This window comes from Tiliqua scincoides, chromosome 3 (genome assembly GCF_035046505.1).
Source record: "Tiliqua scincoides isolate rTilSci1 chromosome 3, rTilSci1.hap2, whole genome shotgun sequence".
Classification (NCBI taxonomy): domain Eukaryota; kingdom Metazoa; phylum Chordata; class Lepidosauria; order Squamata; family Scincidae; genus Tiliqua; species Tiliqua scincoides.
Genome location: NC_089823.1, coordinates 185,212,756 through 185,232,006, shown reverse-complemented (window position 1 = coordinate 185,232,006; position 19,251 = coordinate 185,212,756). Strand labels below are relative to the sequence as shown.

The 19,251-nt window shown below is 44.9% G+C and overlaps 1 protein-coding gene across 3 annotated transcripts in view; it reads right to left on the bottom strand.

Annotated features, from left to right (window-relative positions):
- LOC136643644 (VPS10 domain-containing receptor SorCS1) overlaps nt 1–19,251 on the bottom strand; it is a 483,280-nt gene that overhangs the window by 39,244 nt on the left and 424,785 nt on the right. For all 3 annotated transcript variants that reach the window (XM_066618822.1, XM_066618823.1, XM_066618821.1), the window contains exons 17-19: nt 12,466–12,579; nt 9,368–9,539; nt 1,395–1,581 (exon numbers count right to left, since the gene is read on the bottom strand). In XM_066618822.1, the coding sequence (XP_066474919.1) occupies nt 1,395–1,581; nt 9,368–9,539; nt 12,466–12,579 (473 nt within the window). The remainder of the gene's footprint in view (nt 1–1,394; nt 1,582–9,367; nt 9,540–12,465; nt 12,580–19,251) is intronic.

Genomic DNA, 19,251 nt, shown 5'->3' with positions numbered 1-19,251 from the left:
AAATGAACCCAAATATTATGTGAATCATCAATTCACCTGGAAGTGAGTGCTTCATTTAAGACCAGGTCCAAGGCTGCATGCAAAAGAGAGCATGGTCAAAGAACACATCAACCACAGCATGAACGGGTATATCCAGATATGCTCGGTGCCCATGCCTATAGCTCTCTTTCAGGGCACAGGAGTGGCCTACAGTGTCTAGGGAGATTTTCTCCCTGATTTTGAAATTGGCCACCCAGTGTTCCAATGCATGGAGAGGCATGACTGCACATCAGCAGGGGAACACAGCTGGCTGCTGCGCTTCTTTGTTTTGCACTTGTTTCGCACTTTGTTTTGCAACTTGTACCGAGTTGTTATCAAGGATGAACAAGGCTACAATCACTTCCCATTGCGAAAAATACCATCCCTGAAGAAATCCACCAGGCTTCATCCTTCTTTGCTTTTTGATGGGTCATTAAAAAATTCATTGGTTTTGGCAGGCTTTTGATCTCTGAGTGGGTGTTGCATTTAAATTATGCTGATTACGATTTACTGATGTGCTCTTTGCATGTGTTTTTGTTACGATGTTTTAATGAGACAGTGATGATGATTTTACTATTTACATTTTTGTTAACTGGTAGCCCAATCCTGAGCTGCCCGGGGCACGTGGCTGCAGCGGCGCCAAGAACGGCTGCCACCACATCATAAACTCCTCAGCCTGCCGCAGGAAGCACCTTGGGAGAAGGGGACTTTTGTTCCCTTCTCCCGGGTAAAGGAAGCAGTCCCACAATGGGGCTACTCACTTTACCGCCGACGTAAAGTAAAGGTATTCATGTAGGGCGTCGAGCCCTGCACAAACGGACAGGATCTGGTGGAGCTCAGCTCCACTGGATCTGCCTCCTGCCTCCCCACTCCCTCCCCCTGGCATGCCTTCCGCTCGCCCACTCTCCGCCCTCCCCAAGCCTTCCCCCTCCCCGGAACGCCTCCTCCCCACCCCCGCTTACCTTGCCGCGGCTCGGCGGTCCATGAGACAGCCGAGCAGCGGAGGACGGGCCTCTGCCCGGCACTGGCCCGGCGGTAAGCCTCACAGACATGCCTTACGGCATGTTTGCGACAGTGCACTCTGGCGGAAAGCCGGAGTGCCGAGCTCAGGATTGGGCTCTGTCTGCCACTTTGAGTATGTCATAGAAAAGTGGTTTATAATATATGAAAGAAATCTGGAATTGCATGAGTCTTGCATAAAGCAAATGAGATAGAACCCAAACTATTCCCACCAAATATTTCTGTTTCATGTTATAATAACTATCTTGAGGTGAAATTTAAGACAGTCTTGCTGTAAGCAGGTTTTCTCAAAACTTCACCCAAAGAAGAGAAATCTATCTTTAAAAAAAATGTCAATACCAACAGTAATAACATACAATTTACATGTAAGTACAGGACAGCACTGTCTGCCCCCAGGTTGTTTTCCACCTGCGCTGTCACTCGGAAAATGCCCACGTTCTGGTAGATGTGCTTGATCCCATCTTCTGTTGAACTGAGATTGGCATATGACACAGCACTGCCGTCTCCAAAATCTACACGGATTATTGATCTCTGGATATCACCCTAAATGAGAGAAATGGGAAGTAATCAAAAGTTAATAACACTGGTATAAAAATTATATCCTCGGAAAATGTGGATATTTGACCATTTGGAGGGGATTCACAAGTCCAAATTCTATAGGGTCTGGTGGAATTGCTTGGTTTAACTTCAAAATGTTTTGGGGGACCCTAGAAACTCTTAATTCTGATCAGTTCCCACATTTTGGTGGATTGTTAAATCTGGAATTTGGAATCTCTGCAATGCAGTCTTCACTCTAAAATGGAGCCATGAATGAATGAATGAATGAATGGCTTCATAGATATCTATGGATGAGTTTGTAGATAGATAGATCTCTGTGTGTGTGTCTGATTTTTAACCTTTCTCCAAGGAATTTGGTGCATGTGGTTCTTCCCATTTTAGCCACTCAACAACTCTGTGAGGGAGGATAGGCTGAAAGATATTGACTCAAGGTCACCAGTAAGCTTTGTGATTGTGTATTTGAGCTAGTATAGTGCTTCTCAAACTGCGGGTGGTGTCCAATTTGGTGGATTACAGCCTGAGGCCAGGTGGGTTGTGGGATGGGTTGGGTTGGGCCCACCACTTTCCCTTGCCAACATCTGGTTGGGTATTGGGCCCACCCACTTGCCTTTACTTCCATCAAACTGGAGCCAAACGAACACAACTGGAGGCCATTTCTGAGTTGTGACTCACCTCCAGGAGCCACTTGTGCATTGCACCAGGCCTAGGATGGCCTCCAGAGGCCTTTGCAGGCCTTGGAACGACTCTGGAATTGACTTGGGGATCACTCCTGATTTTGTGAATGCAACTTCCAGGTGTGTCCAAAGATATTTCTGAGGCTGGTAATGGGTCGCTGGAGGTTGAGGTGGGTCACAACTCCAAAAAGTTTGAGAACTGCTATCCTACTCTAACACCCTAATAACCACTACAACACAAGCTGTATGAATAGTGAAGCCTAATGAGACCTTGTAGTCTCTAGTCTTAGATATGTTCAGTGCCGTTTCAGGTGAAGTTTTGTCTGGAACCCTGGAGAGTTGCTCCCAGTCTGTCTGTCACCATTCATTTTAAGGCAGCTTCCTATAATGCATACATAGATGACTACATAACTGATTCATTATGACTGCATAACTGGGCAGTCGGTCTGGTCCGATGACTGCATAACTGATGACTACATAACTGGGCAGGAGGTTTGGTCTAGAGGGTAGAGCCTCCGCTAGCCTAACATCTGAAGGTCGCCAGTTCGAGGCCATCGGCAGCTCTGTGAATGGCAAGACCTTGAAGCGGCTGACAAGCTGAGCTGAGTTATTCCACCTGCTCTTGGTGTGAGCGAAGAAGTGCCTTGGCTGCCCCTCAAGTGAGAGATGAAGGAGCTGCTTGTCAGCCAGTGTGGAAGGCAACTGGGAGCCAGAAGTGATACCAGACCGCGAAAGATCCATCTGAAATGTTGTGTGGTTCTTGAAGGACAGAACCTTTCTGTGATTGTAAAAATTCCCTCAAGGGTTTAGAGATAGCCTGCCTATGTGAACCGCCTTGAATAAAGTCAGAGGAGTAATCCAATGACCAGAAAGGTGGTATATAAATATCAGTATTATTATTATTATTATTATTATTATTATTATTATTATTATTATTATTATTATTATTATTATTACTGTCATAAATATATATGTTTATTGGAAGTTGTTTGAATCTGGTGTAACATGCTACATTGACTGTTTTTGTAACTTTGTATATATACACATTTTAAACCAAGTGTGAACTTTAAAAAGAATAAAATGCTGTGACGGCAAATTCCCACCTGATATTCCCATACACCTTTTTATCTTGTGGTATGCAAAGCACTCCCTTAGAATGAAGATGTTTACATGCTTGGAAGAAAGCCAAGTGGGATTAAGAATGTCTAAAGCCTTAACTAATGTAATATGAAGAGAACTTAAAAAGATCCCAGGTCTCTTCTAATAAGTGTGCATCTTTCTTTATTCCCCCCTCCCTTTTTGGAAATTTTGATAGACCAAAAAATCTGCTGAGTCCACAGTTGCCACCAGAAGAGAAAATCACATCTAAGCTCAGCAGGATGTGGCCTTCTGTTTCTTATCTAGGCTTCCCGCTGAGAACAATGTCCCTTTCAGTCTAATTAGAGAAAACCCAGGGCTGCCACTCTGAAAGTCTTTCATAAAATGAATTTGGTTGGTTTTTTTCCTCAGTTCTTTTTCATTATTATTTCAGAAATTGTTTGAATGGAAAATGCTTTTCCCCCGTTAAGTATAGTTCAGGCTGTAACACATTTCCGAAAAGGCCACATTTAAAAAGCTGACATTTAAATATTTCAGTTTTGGAGAGTGAGAGTGAATGCATAAGCAACAGTGTGTGAAGTGTGAGAAAGATATTTTCTATACCAGTGGTGATAAAAGATGCAACTCGGGAAGAAAAACAGAAAGACAAAAAGAGACCAAAACAAGTCTCTTCCTAAGACTGTAAAACGTCAGCCTACATTGCCCCTCACAAACAGATGCTGGGTACAAGGAGCTGCTATGGAGAGCTCACAAATATATGCAGAAGGCATTTCTATATATAGTGAAAGTTGCTACTACTGTTTCATGCAGCATAAACTCTTTTTGTCCAAATGGCCTGAGGGACACTTCACACATGCCTGGTAACAAGATGTTTGGATAAATAGCCATGCTGGGCGCCAAAGAAACGACTGCATAAGGAAAACTCAGTAAACAGACCATCAGGAGATCTGTATATGACACTGCAGTGGGGATTTCTATTGTACATGAAACTATAAAAGACAGATCCTTTCTGTCTGTCACGTCTTTCTGTCCTTCATCCCATCATAGTGACAGATGCTACACTGGGCTGAATGGTCTTCTGACTCAACAGTACTCAGATAATAAGGTTGGCTGTAAAGTGGATATACAGGTTCTGATATTAAAACGTCAGAGCTGCCCTCTTAAATACTGGTGTCTGCCAGCATATGCAGATCCTGTTATTCATAGTTCCCTGTGTCTCCCCCCCCCCATTGCACAATATATGTTTATAATCAAAGAAATCATGTACTTGTTTTAACCAGGCAACCTGCAGCTAGAGGGGACTACTCAGCGAACATTAACAGGAAGCATGTTCCTGTTTTTTTCACCTTCCCCAAGACATTCTGCTACACCCGTGGAAAATCTTTTGGTTTCTCCAAAAACTCTCCAAAGATGTCTTCAGAAGGGAAATGCCAAATTTCCCTGGAATTTCATTTTAGGCAACATTTAGACTTCACCAACAGTTCGATTAATTTTTTTGTTTTGGTTTTGTGCTTGATAATACAGGTTGGGCATCCCTTCTCCAGAGTGCTTGGGACCAGAAGCATTTTAGATATCAGATTTTTCTGTATTTCAGAATATTTTCGTATACATGAGAGATCTTGGGGATGGGGCCCAAGTCTAAACACAAAATTCATGTATGCTTCATATACACCTTATACACATAGCCTGAAGGTAATTTTATACAATATTTTCAATAATTTTGTGCATGAAACAAGTTTTGTGGTTGTATTTCTTCAGGCAAAAAAAGGATTTAAAAACTCATGTCGGTGCTCAAAAAAAGTTCCATATTCCCGAATGTTCCATATTTTGGAATTCCAGATAAGAGATGCCCAGCCTGTATTGAACATGGGGAGTTGCAATGATACTTTACATACAAAAACATTTGACAGCTTGCAATAATGTTTGATTGTATTGTATAGCTAGTTTAAACTCTAGCAGTTCAATACTATGCATGTTTACTCCTGCCAGGGGGCAGGGTAGGAGGGAGGCGGAACTGCCCGACATGGAGGCTCTTGATTCTACACTGACCTTTAGGTCGCTGTAGCTAGTAGCTAGCTAGCATTTTCGGCACCACTTTACCTGGGGGAAGGGGAAGAAAGTCCCCTTCTCCCAAGGACGAGGTGGCGGCTGCCTGGAATGCGTTGGATGCAGCGGCAGCCATTTTCGGCACCACTGCAGCCCCGCATGCCGGGCAGCTCATGATTGGGCTGAACGTGTGTACAGGATTGCAGCAGCCTATATTGAATCAGAAATATCAGAATTTCTAGGAGGTCAGATGCTCCCAAAATAGGCATTGGACAGAACTGGGGTGAGGGGGGATAACTTTCCAATTAAATAAAAATTCTAAAATTTTCTTACAGTAAAGTAAGCGTGGCTCATTTGAAATCTGAGGCTCTTGGGTTGAGACATTTTGACCTTTCTGACAGTTACACATCTGTCACTTTCATGAATTCAGGCATACATTCTTCTTGCAATGAGAATTATTGGAACAGGGAGCAGGTTTGTGCTGTATGGATCAGGGTAAAAAGGCAGGAGCAATGTGGTGGATAGGAATTCTATCCCAGTTCTGCTGCCTCTGAGAGCAGGGGTGGGTTCTGTCTCTTTGGTCTCTATCCTACTCTGCTGTGAGCTTCTGGAGCCAGTATCCAGCAGGTTAGGTCCTGGTTGAGAAATATGCAAATGTTTTGATTCACCAGCCAGATCAGGGTCCAGAAACAGTACAGTGGGCCATAATGCAGACTCGTGGTGATCATTACTACCATACCTTTGACACCAGCTTGGTAAAAATGGTTTGCATTCTAACTTTATTTTAAAATCACTCATGTTCTGAATTGGAGGAGTTCTGGGACAGAAAACAGGACCTTCTCCTGTCTTGCTTTTCATTTTTGTTCACTGCTATTCTTTCGAAGGCAAGCACCTGCAGCACACTCACAACACGGCTGCACCTGGAGACAAGGCTCCCACATTTGGGTGGATAGCACCAGTAGGTACGCCTGTGTGTTTGCAAAAGAGAGGAATCTGGAGACTGGATTGCTAGCTATGGTCTGGGAGCAGTCAGAGAGCCAGACTGGAGTCCTTGGTGGGCCAAACTGGGGCCTCCAGGTCTTCCCCTGCCTATCCTTGCCATGTGGATACGGAACAAAGTTCATCTGCTCTGCTTCACTTTGGCCACCTCCTGCAACAGAAATCCTTATCACAACCCCCTATTCTACACACATAAGGGTTCTAAAGTAACACTCTACCCTGTTGTCAGCTTATTATCCTACCTTGATTACTGCTATACCACCTTTAGCATTTTGCAGGATGACAGATGACATTGCTCATTTTAACAAAGGTAACATGAACAACCCCTTCAAACACTCCATTTCAACCTCGCCCAAAAAGATCCAAGCATGGTTTGGTTCTGCAAAGCGCTGGATTTTGAATGTGAACCGAAGCATTAAAACAAGGATATGCAACCAAAAGTTTCAAAATGGAATCCCAAGCCATGCATTTGATTTGGAAATCTTCAATTATGCAATGACTTGTTATTGCTTTATCTTTGCAGATGTTCTGAATGGATTTTTAATTAGCCTTTGCAACAGGCAGATGTTACTTCTCCTCAGTTGCCTTCCAGAATGGAATTCTTAAAAAATCTGCTTTATGTTGTTTTTATGCAGATGAACCCTATTTTTCTCCCCATGGAACTTTACTAGTCATGCCAGAGACTGCAATGTAGAAGGCGTTTATGTGGGATTTTTTTATGAAACATATTATTGTCAGTTTCCAAGGCAATCTGTAGGGTCTCTCTCTCTCTCTCTCTCTCTCTCTCTCTCTCTCTCTCTCTCATTTTGTGTGTGCACAATGATCAAGCACATCACTATTCCTTGAAAAATCAAAGGAGCGTACACATACACACACCGAAACTCTGATTTGTCAAAGCTGTTAGACATGTGCTTAATCTTTAAATAAATTTAAGTCCACCCTCTTCGGCAAAACACCAAGGACCATTTCAGATGAATTGCCGCTTGGAATAATTTGCGGATGCTCGCTTAAAACATCATCCTAAACTAGGCCTAGACAATTTAAAAGCTGTTACTAGAAAATAACCACAAAAAGTTATTCTTTTTTCCTCCCTGATTTATTCCTAATCACAGTCTTCTTCTTCTTCTATTTATTTATTCCTAATCACAGTCTTGTACAAGATTTTGTTTGAAGAAGGGTGACTGTTCCTTTTCTAATGATCTGCTAGCTGAAGACTGCAATCATATGCCCACATACCTGGGAATAAGCTAAACAGAAAACAGTGGCATTTTCTTCCATGTATATGATTATGCTGTAAATAACAGTAATAGATGTCAGGGCAATTTAATTATATATTCCTTCCTACATGCCTCTAATGGTTGGTTGCTTGTGGAATGCATTTTCCAGCTTCATTGAATTCACAGGTGTAGCTACAAGCTTTTAGAAAACTTTATTCCATGCTACTTCAATTCTTCAGAACTTTTATTAATGTCTACAGCCTGTGTGCAACTGGTATTTAATCCATAAAATGACTAGCACCTAGGTGTATGGAATCTGTTGCTCATTCCGGAAGGGAATTTGGATTGGATCTGCGGGTAAAACAATTGGTAACAAAACACTTTCCCTGTGACATATACTGAGACAGTGACATAGCTAAGGCATCTGGTACCTGGGGTTATGATGTTGGAAGTCACTCCTGGAAGTACCTGACCTGGAACTAATTGTAGTGATGCAATGATGTCATCACCAATTACTTCTAGGTTTAAGGCACACTTGTAACAGTTGTGGCTGATTGCTTCTTGCATGAAAAAAGCAGTCGGCTGCTCAGAGCGGCTTGCAACTGCTCCAAGGATGCAGGAGAAGATACTGCCTTGAGATTTGCCATTGGGGGTGTGGGTAGGCTCCCCTCAAGGCAGGGTACCTGGGGTAATGTAATCCCCCACCCCCTTTAGCTATGCCAAAGTATTGAGATATTAATGTACCACTATCCTATTGTATTAAATGACTCAGAAAGCACCCACCGTTAGTTTCGTAGAATATATTCCCAAAATATATTAAAATATGGCAGTAGGAGAAAAGCTTTCCTATGGAGGTGTCACCAAAGTCCTCTAGCTTTGGGTTTGGAAACAAATTTTGGAGCATCTCAATTCCCACACCTACCAAAGGAAGGATGAGCTACCAAACTGACTTCTGAGCCAGAGCTCAAAGAATCTCAGTCCCACCTCACCAGCACTCTCCATTAGCCTTCCAACTTCCCAAACACGCCCTTTGTTACTCCTTTAGCTCCTTTCTTCTCTCCCTTGTGGTTCTGAATGCAGTATGCCAAGATTACAGAGTGCTGCATGAGAATTTTATTTCCCTTCTTTCCAGGCAGGAAGAAAAGGAATGGAGCTTATGGGAGTTGTAGTTCTTGTGAGGAGTACTGCATTGCAATATAGAGCTTCAACTTCTATCACTTCCTTTTCCTTTCTTTTTTCCTTTATGAAAAGAAGGGGGGGGGGAAACCCTTATACAGCACCTGTTGAATCCTCATCGTTCCACTGGAGAGTCAGTTCTTTACCAACACTGTTCAAGTTATCATGTGGAAGGATTCAAGCAAAATACCACTACCTGAAGTGGTCCAACTTGAGAAGAGCCACTTCTTAGGCATGGCCAGAGGTGGCTGCAGAATTTATCATTTCAGCGACTAAAGGTTTTCCCTTGTCTCTCCTGCTCCCTCATAGTGTCTTCCTCAAGGAGTCAAGGAGTGCAGAAGTGAAAGCAGGCAAGGGTTACAGGCCATGGAAGAGAGAATCAGGACCTATTTATTGTAGGGGACAGTCCAGAGACACAGCTCAAAACTGTCAGCATTTTAAATTTGCAATCAAGCTATACATCACTTATATGGTTCATTGAGTGTGTTCAGTTCCATCCATTTTCTTCTAAATGATTCTGATTCGGAAAGCCCCATGGGGAGTGCATGAAATAGACCGTACCTCCTCCAGCTGCACCATGAAGGTAACATTATGCCCTTGTTCTGATGTCAGCGTGCCATCGGAAGTGACAACCCGCAGCCCTCGAGGGGCTTTGCCAGGGCACTGCTGCGGCTTGGCTGTGTACTGCTCACGCACCCCATCTGTGCAGTTATTAGACACAACTTTCCGGTACCTGTTGAAAGGGAGAAGCACACAGAAGCATGAAGCAGGACATGTGATCATTAAAGCACCATCATTATATTAATGTATGCATGTCAGGCATGTTTTGCTCTGATGCTCAACAGTAGAAAAAGAGCAGAGGGTTGGGTCCTGGCAAAAGCAGGACTGCGCAAAAGTGGTTGGGGTTGTCCTAACACCAAGAGTTGCAGCAGTGATTCTGACACTGCTATGCTAGAAAACAAAGGAAACACACACAGAGTCAAAACAGTTCAGAAGTGTATGGTAGCATCTTTGAGGCATGCTATGAGGAGTAGCATAATTTGAGGCATGCTTTCGCCCTTCATGATTTTACACAAAAAAAATCCCCCTTCTTAAATTTCTTTACCTCTACTTTTTTGGGGGGAGGGGAGGATTTTTAGAATAAATCTGATGGAAGGAGAACCATTAAACCCCTCTCAAGGTGTGCTCCATTCCTACACTGGATTGTGCCTCCTGACACGCCTGTGGCTGTTTAGGAGATTAAAAGTTCCAACCCACTTTCTGCTCTAAACCTGTCTGTTACAGACTGGATCATTTAAGTAACATCCAGTTTGCTCCTGTCTGGCAACAGACTTGCCTGCAGAGAAGCCCTGGCAATTCTCCAGTGGCAATGGGCAGCCGAGCCACCCCCTTGAAGAGTGGGGGTGCCTGCCCAATGAAACTAGCTGCAAGGAGACAGCCCGATGTTCTCCCTGCTGTGTAACCTCTCCCAGTTGTGCAACCTCCTTGCAGCGCCATATCTGACCCTGGGGGTGGGGCTGTGAGCACAGACCCAGGCTGGGGTGTGGCAGCCTTGGCTGATGATGGCCCAAGGCAAGAGGATACCCAAGGTTGCAGTCGTCTCCTATTGTGGGCTGCAGCTGGGCTCAGGGAGACCACTGTGCATGAGGCCAACACACCTAGCTGTCATGAATATGTACAGTTTAGGCCTAGTAGCATGTGGAGCCTGAACCAAGGTAAACCAGTAACAGAGAAGTGGCTTGCAGTTCCTAGCTGCAAGGATGTGAGTAACAACAGCCAACGAAATTTACAACTCAATGGGAGGTGATAATGTAGCACCTAAGCAGACAGAAAGGCGCCCATCAAGGGGGAATGCAGCTATGGATCTCCAGTGGGGAGGGGAGAGTCAAGAGGGCTAGCATCCAGCCCCACTTTGGGAAGATTCTGTCCCCAAGAGCTTCTGATTGGACAGTTTAAATGAGTACAGAGTCACCTCAGTCTGGTTAGCATGAGAAGTATAAGAACAAAGCCCAAGGGGTGTGTTGCAGTCCTTTTTGGTGTTCTTTTGGTGGAAAAGGTTGTGGGTGCAAGATCCTGCAGGGAGAACCTGATCCACTAGGGCCAGGAGGCCTCTTAGGTAACTGGGAGCTGAAAGATCTACAAAAGAAAGCTGACCCAGGTGAGAATTAGGGAATAATAGAGATAGCCAGTTAGCTTTGTTATTTTAATGCTAATATGTTTCCTTTTATACCTCTAGCATTTGCTGCTTTTTGTAACTTTATGTAACCCTATGTATTTAATAAAGTAAAAATCCTTTTACTACGTTGTTTCATTGTCTGTTGGGAACAAAGGTTCAGAATCCTGCCTAGCCATTCAGCAAGCTACCAAATACTCACTGAGGACTAGTAACTTGAGGACTGAGCCTTTAATTAAAGAAAGAGCTCAGTGCCTGCAAGGGATAGAATTAAGCCTAGAGGGTCTCAGTGTCCCTGGACTGAGACACTGGCACATACAGGGTGGTGGCAGTACTACTGAACAAGGGTCCTTGAGGGCTCTAGGGTTCAAGAACCAAGAACTCTGAGCACCCCCAAAACCCTGGGAGTGTACGACACTAGCCAGAAGCAGGTGGAGGGGATATGGATGGGAAAAGGTGGGGAAAAGGATAGCACAAAGCTCAAAGCCCCAGTTAGGCCGAGGATGAGGGGGCAGATCGACGGAGGGCCAGGAGAACTAGCTGCAAGGAGACTCAGGCTGTCTTTTCAGACTCCTTCTCCTGGAAGTCTCTCCTACCGACAACCTAAGGCTTGGTGCTGCACACTTCCTGCCTTACCATTTGTTCCTTACCTTACTGAGGTGGGTGGATTGGGACTTGGGATGGGGGCAGGATTGGTGATGCCAGCGTGCGCCATATCCAAACCTCTTTCCCGGTCCTAATCTGCCTGCACAAATCCATACAGACTTGCACCAGTGATATGGCCAGTGTAGGTCTGTGCTGATTTGTTATGGCTGCTGGGGTTTACCCTGGGGCAAGGATGCAAACATCCCTGTACCCCAAGGACACCTCCAGCAGTAAAAACTCCCCAGAGGATACAGAAGATTTAGGTAGGATTGGGTTGTAAGAGTCTCAAGATACGTAAGAGTAAAACAAAAAACAATTAAAACAGTGTTTGAAAACAAATTAATAAAACTAATCAGAGACAGCAAAACTAAAATCTCTGGCATCAACAGATCTAAAACCAGTCTATCTGTACCACCCTCGCTCAAAAGCCCAGCAAAACAAATGTCTTAAAAAATTAGGGGCCCAATCCTAACCAACTTTCCAGCCCTGATGTAGGGAACAAATGCTCCCTTACCTTGAGGAGGCCTCTGTGTTTGTCCCCTCCCCATCCACTGCAGGATGGACTGCAGACCCCATTGGCACAGCTGTATCAGTGCTGAAATGTTGAATAGGCTTGGGTCCTAAGATAGAGAGCATCACAAGCACCCCTGAGGTAGGAAGGTTACCCTAGAGAAGTCTCTCCCACGTGAACACCTCACAAGCCTCAGTCAATGATGGAGCATGAATAAGAGTCCCAAGAACAGCCCAACAGATGGGTAGATTCATATGGCAGAAGGCTAGATTTATGATGCCCAAGGATGAGTTGGATATGGCAATTCTACCTAGAAAGTGACTCACTCACCCAGTGCTGTTGAGATAACTCTGACCAAGACTGCAGTCTTTTGACAAGGAGGATGGGTTGTACCAAAATGCTGGCAAACACTGGCCATTGCTATGACGTTCAAATCCATAGTCACTGATTTGGCAGAAGGAGAAATCATTTCAATGGCATGAAAATCATACATTTTAACAGTGCAACATAACTATATATTAAACCAAAAATAAACCACATATTACGAAGCAGTACGATTTTGAGAAATAAAGTTACAGTAAATACAATTGAAGCTGGTCCCATTTGCAAAAATAAACCCTTGTGAACTTATTTTGATATCCACTAATTGAAACTATTGGATATTGCATTCAAGGAGTGGCCATAGCTCAGAGATGATGCATGTGTTGAGTATACAGAAGGTCTCAGGTTCAGTCCCTGGCATCTCCAGGGAGGGCAGAAAAAAGTTTCCTGTCTGAAACCTTGGAGAACCACTGCCAGTCCATGTGGGCAATGAGCTACGTAGATGAGATAAGTGGTTGGGCTGCCCAATCCTGAGTTTTCTGGGGCCTGCTGGAGGAGCGGAGCCAAAGCAGCTACAGCTGTATCCCATGGGCACTGGGAAGCAGTGATTTTAGGAGAAGCTACTGACAATATCTAAGAAGCAGGTAGGTAGAAGCCAAAGTAAGAATGTTCCATACACTCCTCCTTCTCTCTCACACTGCACTGGTTGTTTTTTTCTTTTCTTCCTGTTTTGACCCTTTTACTGTGTTGGCATAAGGTGGGTTGTACGTTGACAGAATATGGAGAGTCATTAATATACAAAACTGCCTCACACAGTCTGACTAAAGATCAGTACAGCCCATAATTATCTTCTGTGATCAGCCTCTAATCTCCAAGATCTTGGGCTGGAGGGCTTCTCCAGTCTGCTAGTTTATAGGCATGGTCTTGGGGTCAGCCCGGTAGGATACCTTTGCCTGACAGAGACCAGACTGACCAAGAACACTCAGGATTGGTGGCCCAATTGGTGGCTCACAATGGGGAGCTCAGTGCAGTGCTTTGCCCCAGGCCTCCTACAACCTGGCACTGGCTATCTGAGGTCTTTTGCTGGTGAGACCAGAATCTGAATCTGGAATCTTTTTTAGGTAAATTGTGAACTCCACAACTGAGTTGGGAACACTTCCAAGAATTCCCATCAGTCACCTACTGCCACCAGAGACACCAGCGATCTAAAAAGTGGAACACCTCCTTTCAGCAATGCACTGGAAAATTCCACATTTTACTTTTCCTTTAGTTTGCGTGATTTTTTTTCCCCTAACCCTTTCTTGGAACAAGCTCACAGTGGAAAGGTTAGTTAACTGCTTTGCAAATGCACACGGGGCTATCCTTAACGATCAAATTACTTTTATAAGCATCTTTAGTGGAGGGATAGCATGAAGGGTACTGAGATGATTATTCAGTGCACAGTCAAAGACTGCTTTCACTTTCTCATGCAAAATAAATATTTGTACACAAACGAGGAGTCTCTCCTCTGTAATCTGATTGTCACCAAGCCGAGCTCTCATGTATCAATATAATTAAAAAGCTGTAACACTGCATGCTTGCAGCATCTTCAATAATCAAATGAAAAATAAAGCATCAAAATACGGAGCAAAGAGAAAACACGTTCAAAGCTTGATGTAATCTAACAATATTAGTTTGTGGTTTCCATGCTACATGCCCCTCTTGCCCCCCTCCCCAGGTGAGTGCTCCTAGGTAAAATCTTTCAGCTCCAGTTGTATAGTCCTTCTCTAAACAGTGGCAAGACTTTCAAGGACTTGCACTTTCTACCTTGGGAGCCCCATTCCAAAACAAAACATCTGGGATCTGGATGAGGGTGAGAGAAAAGCAGGGCCTGCCTTAGGGCAATTTGACAAATTTGGCCAAAGTGAGCCCTGCAGCAAGCACCTTGCTCTGCAGCTGACACTCCAGCTGGCATGGAATCTTCCCTGCTGAGGCATCACAAGGAGAGTGCGGCAAGCGGAGCATTGCCGCTGTATGGCCTCCCGCCTCCCTCCCGCCTGTCCCTGGGTCTGATTGGCTTGAAATTCCCCTCCCCAGCAGTTGGTGATGATGCCTCTGCCAGGTGACTTGCCACTGCCACTCATCCTGGTGAGTGGGGATTGCAAAAATGTTGTTCATTGGGCCCTGCAGCTCCTAAGGCCAGCCCTGGGGAAAAGAACTGAGCATTCCTCAGAAATATCCTCTTATATAGTTAAGAGTTTCTAGTCTGTGAAAATGATTCTGGTTCTCTAACCATTCCCCCCATCCCTTCAGGCCACAGCTGTTGTTGGCATCCTTCAGTCTCGGAAGACTATGGTATTGCGCTCTGAATGGTGGTTCTGGAACAGAGTGTCCTCTCCAGTGTGCAAAGCCTGGGTAAAGTAGATATGGAGGATAGACTGTTACCCATGCAGCAAATCCCCCCTCTCCACATCGCTGAAATGGTCCAATGGAAAGGCAGAGGCCAATACGGTTGGTTCCAGCGGCGTCGCAGGAGTTGCCAGAACGTGACGGTGTTCAGCCATGAACTGCCTCAGGGACTCCGGCTCCGGATTTTGCCTCAAGGTTGACTCCTGAAGCCTTATCCATAAGTGGATGTAGCCACAAGGCAGTGGAGGTTTGGGATCAGAGTTTTCCTTCTCTCAGATGAGCTGCCTACCCAGGCTGACGAGTCCCATCTACCCAGTGGCTGTTTAGTCGCCTCTTATGACAAGTACAGTCAAACTGAGGGCCTATTCTTATCCCCAGCCCCCAGGGGTTCCCTTCAGGCAGATTGGTGGCAAAGGATAATTTCACTACTGGTCCTCTGCTGGACTCTGTCCATTTACTGCCAAGCCCTGCCCAGATATCCCCCTTCCGTTTTAAAGAGCTGGCAGTTTTGCAATGTCACCCGATATTTAGCGTTTCTTAAATTTATTTAGTAATATTTTAAATATTTAGCTGTCCTTCTCATTTTCCCATAATGAGTTCTATCTCTGCAATCTGATTCTGGATTCTGAGTTCAAATTCAGAGACCTGATACATCAGCATGTACCTGTTTAATTGGACTGAAGCACACTAAAATGGTGGATTTATGCCATATCTAATCAGGGCATTCCTCCCAGGAACAAGAAAGTAGTTGCATCTTGCACCTATTCTCACCATTTGCAGAATTCTCAGAACTTTCTCAGAATGTGGGGAAAACTCAACATATGAGTAGGTGGTGGTGGTGGTAATTTCATTCTGCATTTATATGCAGCTTTAAGAATGTTAAAAATACCTTAACAAATTTGCATCAGCTGCAATTCATATATACATCCCCCTCAAAGCCATAGTATGACCATACTTTTATTGGGCCAAACCAATATCCCAGAAGTCTTGAGTAGGTTTTTTCAGTTCTACAGAATTCTACCGCAGGGCTAGATGTTAAGCAAAATGAGGTGAGGTGCAGGAGAAGCTGGGCAGAATATTTCCTGTTCATGGGCACCTCTGAGGAACATCAGATGTTGCTCTTTAAATCAGAACTCCACACTTCATACATGACTGGGGCAGGTCCAGGGTATGCACAGATCAGTGGTATCTGCAAGGGATGAACTGGAGTCACAGTCAGTTGTGTCACTAGGATTCGAGTCGCCCAGTGCAGGAAGCCTGCGCGTCACCCCATGCAGTGTGCGGGGAAACACCCCAGGTGGTGGGTGTGGTGTTGTACCATTGCCCCGCCCCCACTGGTATTTTGGCAGTGCCTTCTGATAGAAGATTATAGCAGCAGGACAAAAACCACTAATCATAACCAGTGGCGTCACTAGGATTCACATCACAGGTGCAGGAGGCCTGCGCGTCACCCCATGCAGTAGGCGGGGCAACACCGCAGGTGGTGGATGTGGTGATGTACCATTGCCCCGCCCCCACTGGCTTTTTGGCTGTACCTTTTGATAGAATACAGATATTTCAATGTGGTTTGTTTCATTGCAATCTGCATGAAATTACGCATTGATTGATATATAACATGATGGGATTATTCCTCCGAATTCTGATTTTAGTGATTTTGAAAACTTGTGGAGTCACACACGCAGGCACGCCCCTGTGTCAACTTACTAACACCTTATTGCAGCAGTTCTCATACTTTTAGCTTTGGGACTCACTTTTTAGAATGACAGTCTGTCCAGGATCCATTGGAAGTGATGTCGTGGCCAGAAGTGACATCATCAAGCAAATTAAAATAAATAATTATAAATAGTTTAATTAAAATAAAAGAAATAATTAAATAAGGGGGAGCCAGCCCTGTTCCACCAAGTGAGTTTTCTCTGTAGCCTGCTTGCAATAACCCCCCCTCCAAAAGAACCAGTGAGATCTTCAGCCCTCCCCAGTACCCAGTTTAAAGTCCTTCTGTTTCAAGCACATCAATACAAAGACCCACCTGGCTTTACAAGTCTGAGAGCCCAAGGCTATGCCTGTCTACTCAGAAGTAAGTTCCATTAGAGTCAGTTGGGCTTACTCCCAGGAAAGTGTGGGTAGGATTGGGCTGTGAGGGAAACTTTGCAAGTGCAAAATAGAAAACTTTCCCCTTAGCAGTTCAAGCCTCTTTGTTGGTCCTTTCTAGTGGGGGGGGGGGAAGGCTGCCTTCTGGGGCTTTTGTTGCACTCCAGTCCTATTGGATCAGGACCATTCTGGTGTCCTCACATTCTTTGCCTGGCCTGACCACCAACCAAGGCATGTATGCCTACTCACGAGTAAACGCTACGTGAGGCTGCTTCGCTTCCCACGGGGCTGCATACACTTGCTCCATGCATTTCTTCCTTCTGGTTTTTTGACCGTAACGTTTGAAGGAAAGAAACTATCTCAACAGGGTTTTTGGCATTGTGTTCCGCTGGTCATTCCACATCCAACAGTGTATGGTATGACGTGGTAGCTAGTACAGGTGCAATTTTAGCACATCATCCCCCAGGGTGCGTCACCCCGTGCGGCCTGCACCCCCCTAGTGATGCCACTGGTCACAGTGCTGAATCTTGAGTGAAGTCCCAAGTCTCTGCCCCCTTTGACTTGAGTCACCCATCAGTCACAATCAGTCACCCATCAGTCACAACGGGTGGCTGTCACAATTCGTCCAGAGTTGTTTTTTTAGTCATTTTGACTTGAGTCCAAGTCTTTTTGAGAAACAAGTCAAGTGCGGGAGCAGCGGAAGAAATCAAGCAAGCACACACAAAAAACAGAGTCACAAGCACACAAAAAGCAAGTCTTGATTTGAGTCTATTTGAGTCTTTTCATTGTTTAGGGTAAAACCCCTGAGTCCGAGACAGTGCTCAAGTTTTTAATACGCGTGACTCAAGTCCATTCATGAAAAACGTGTATATTTGTGACTCGAGTCTGAGTCACCCGAGTCACGGCCCATCCTGGTATCTGTCTTCTTCACATGAGGTTTATCCCTAAGCTCTTCTTACACTCACTTTCTGTGCTCCATGTAGACTCTGTTGCTGCAACATTTTTAGTTGTATCAGTCTCCGTACCTGGATATGTCTCTTCACTCACACACACAATCCGCATACAAATATGCAAAGGAAAGACAGAAATCGCTCCCCGCATCTCACAGCAGAGGTATTAGTATCTCTCCTTCACCTTGCAGACCTATAATCTAATGAATTTCTTCTCTCCTCTCTAATGCTCATGGAACACGGATGATAACGACAAATTGCCTTGTACCTGTAGGCACAACAGGCTGCCTTGCAATCAACAAGCATTAACATCAACGGGAGCAGCAGAGTATGATCCAGCCTGCTGAAATCTGAAAAGTGGAGCCGAGTGCATCGAGGTGCAGAGCATTACAGCCAGGCACCCAGTCAGTGAAATGGATATTTACCACCTAATTTTTCTGGCAGGTTCAGGCAGACTGAAACTCCATGTTACTTGCATGTGTGTCATGGCAATTGACTATGGAGCCCTTTAAAATGAAGCAAAGCCATTTCAAGTTGTTGCAGCTGGGAATGAAGAAGCTGAGGAAGTGCTTCACTGTCTCTCTGCCCACCATTTCCTGCTTTAAATCCCCCCCCAGCTGCTTTTTCCCCACTGGAGTTTTTCATGTAGAGTTTTCCAGAGTTAAATCTTTCTGATGGGCGCATGTGATTAGGAGAAGTGAGATGGTCAACAAGGAAAAGATGAAACTCACTGTCCTTATTACTTTTCTCATGATCCAGTTCTATTCTGCACCAACCCATAGCATGCAGCACTGCTGATGAAATGTAGGCTACATACTATGGAGGTAGAGTAGGTATGACCAGGGAGAGGTAAGAAAAAATTTTTTAAAATCTTTTTCCTTACCTCTCAATAGGCCGCCTGGCCTCCAATGTATCTCCTTGGACCTATACCAGCTCTTTAGCTGGGGACTCAGACTCCTGGGGACAGGGATTAGTTGGAAAGTGGGGATAGGATCTTGGTGTACATGAATGCTGTCGAGATCCTCTTCTTCCAATCCTCTCCTGCTCCCAGTCGAGATCAATCACTGCCCCAAACTGCCAGTGATCCTCGCCTGAACCGCCCCCCCCCGTTGCCCACCTACCTGTCCTGCAGAGCTTCTGTAGGTCAATGGCACCTGCGTGCAGCTTCTGACCATTTGTGCTTGGCATGCCTGGCTCACTGAATGACAGAGCAACTTTTGTGTTCTCATTCTGGGCCTAATGGTGGCATATTGTGAGATCAGCTACCGTAAGGGTCAGGGATTGGGCGGTGACCCTGATTGCTGGGGGGGAGGGAACAAGGAGGGAGGGAGGCAAGACAGGTGGGCTTCACTCCTCCTGATCCAAAGCA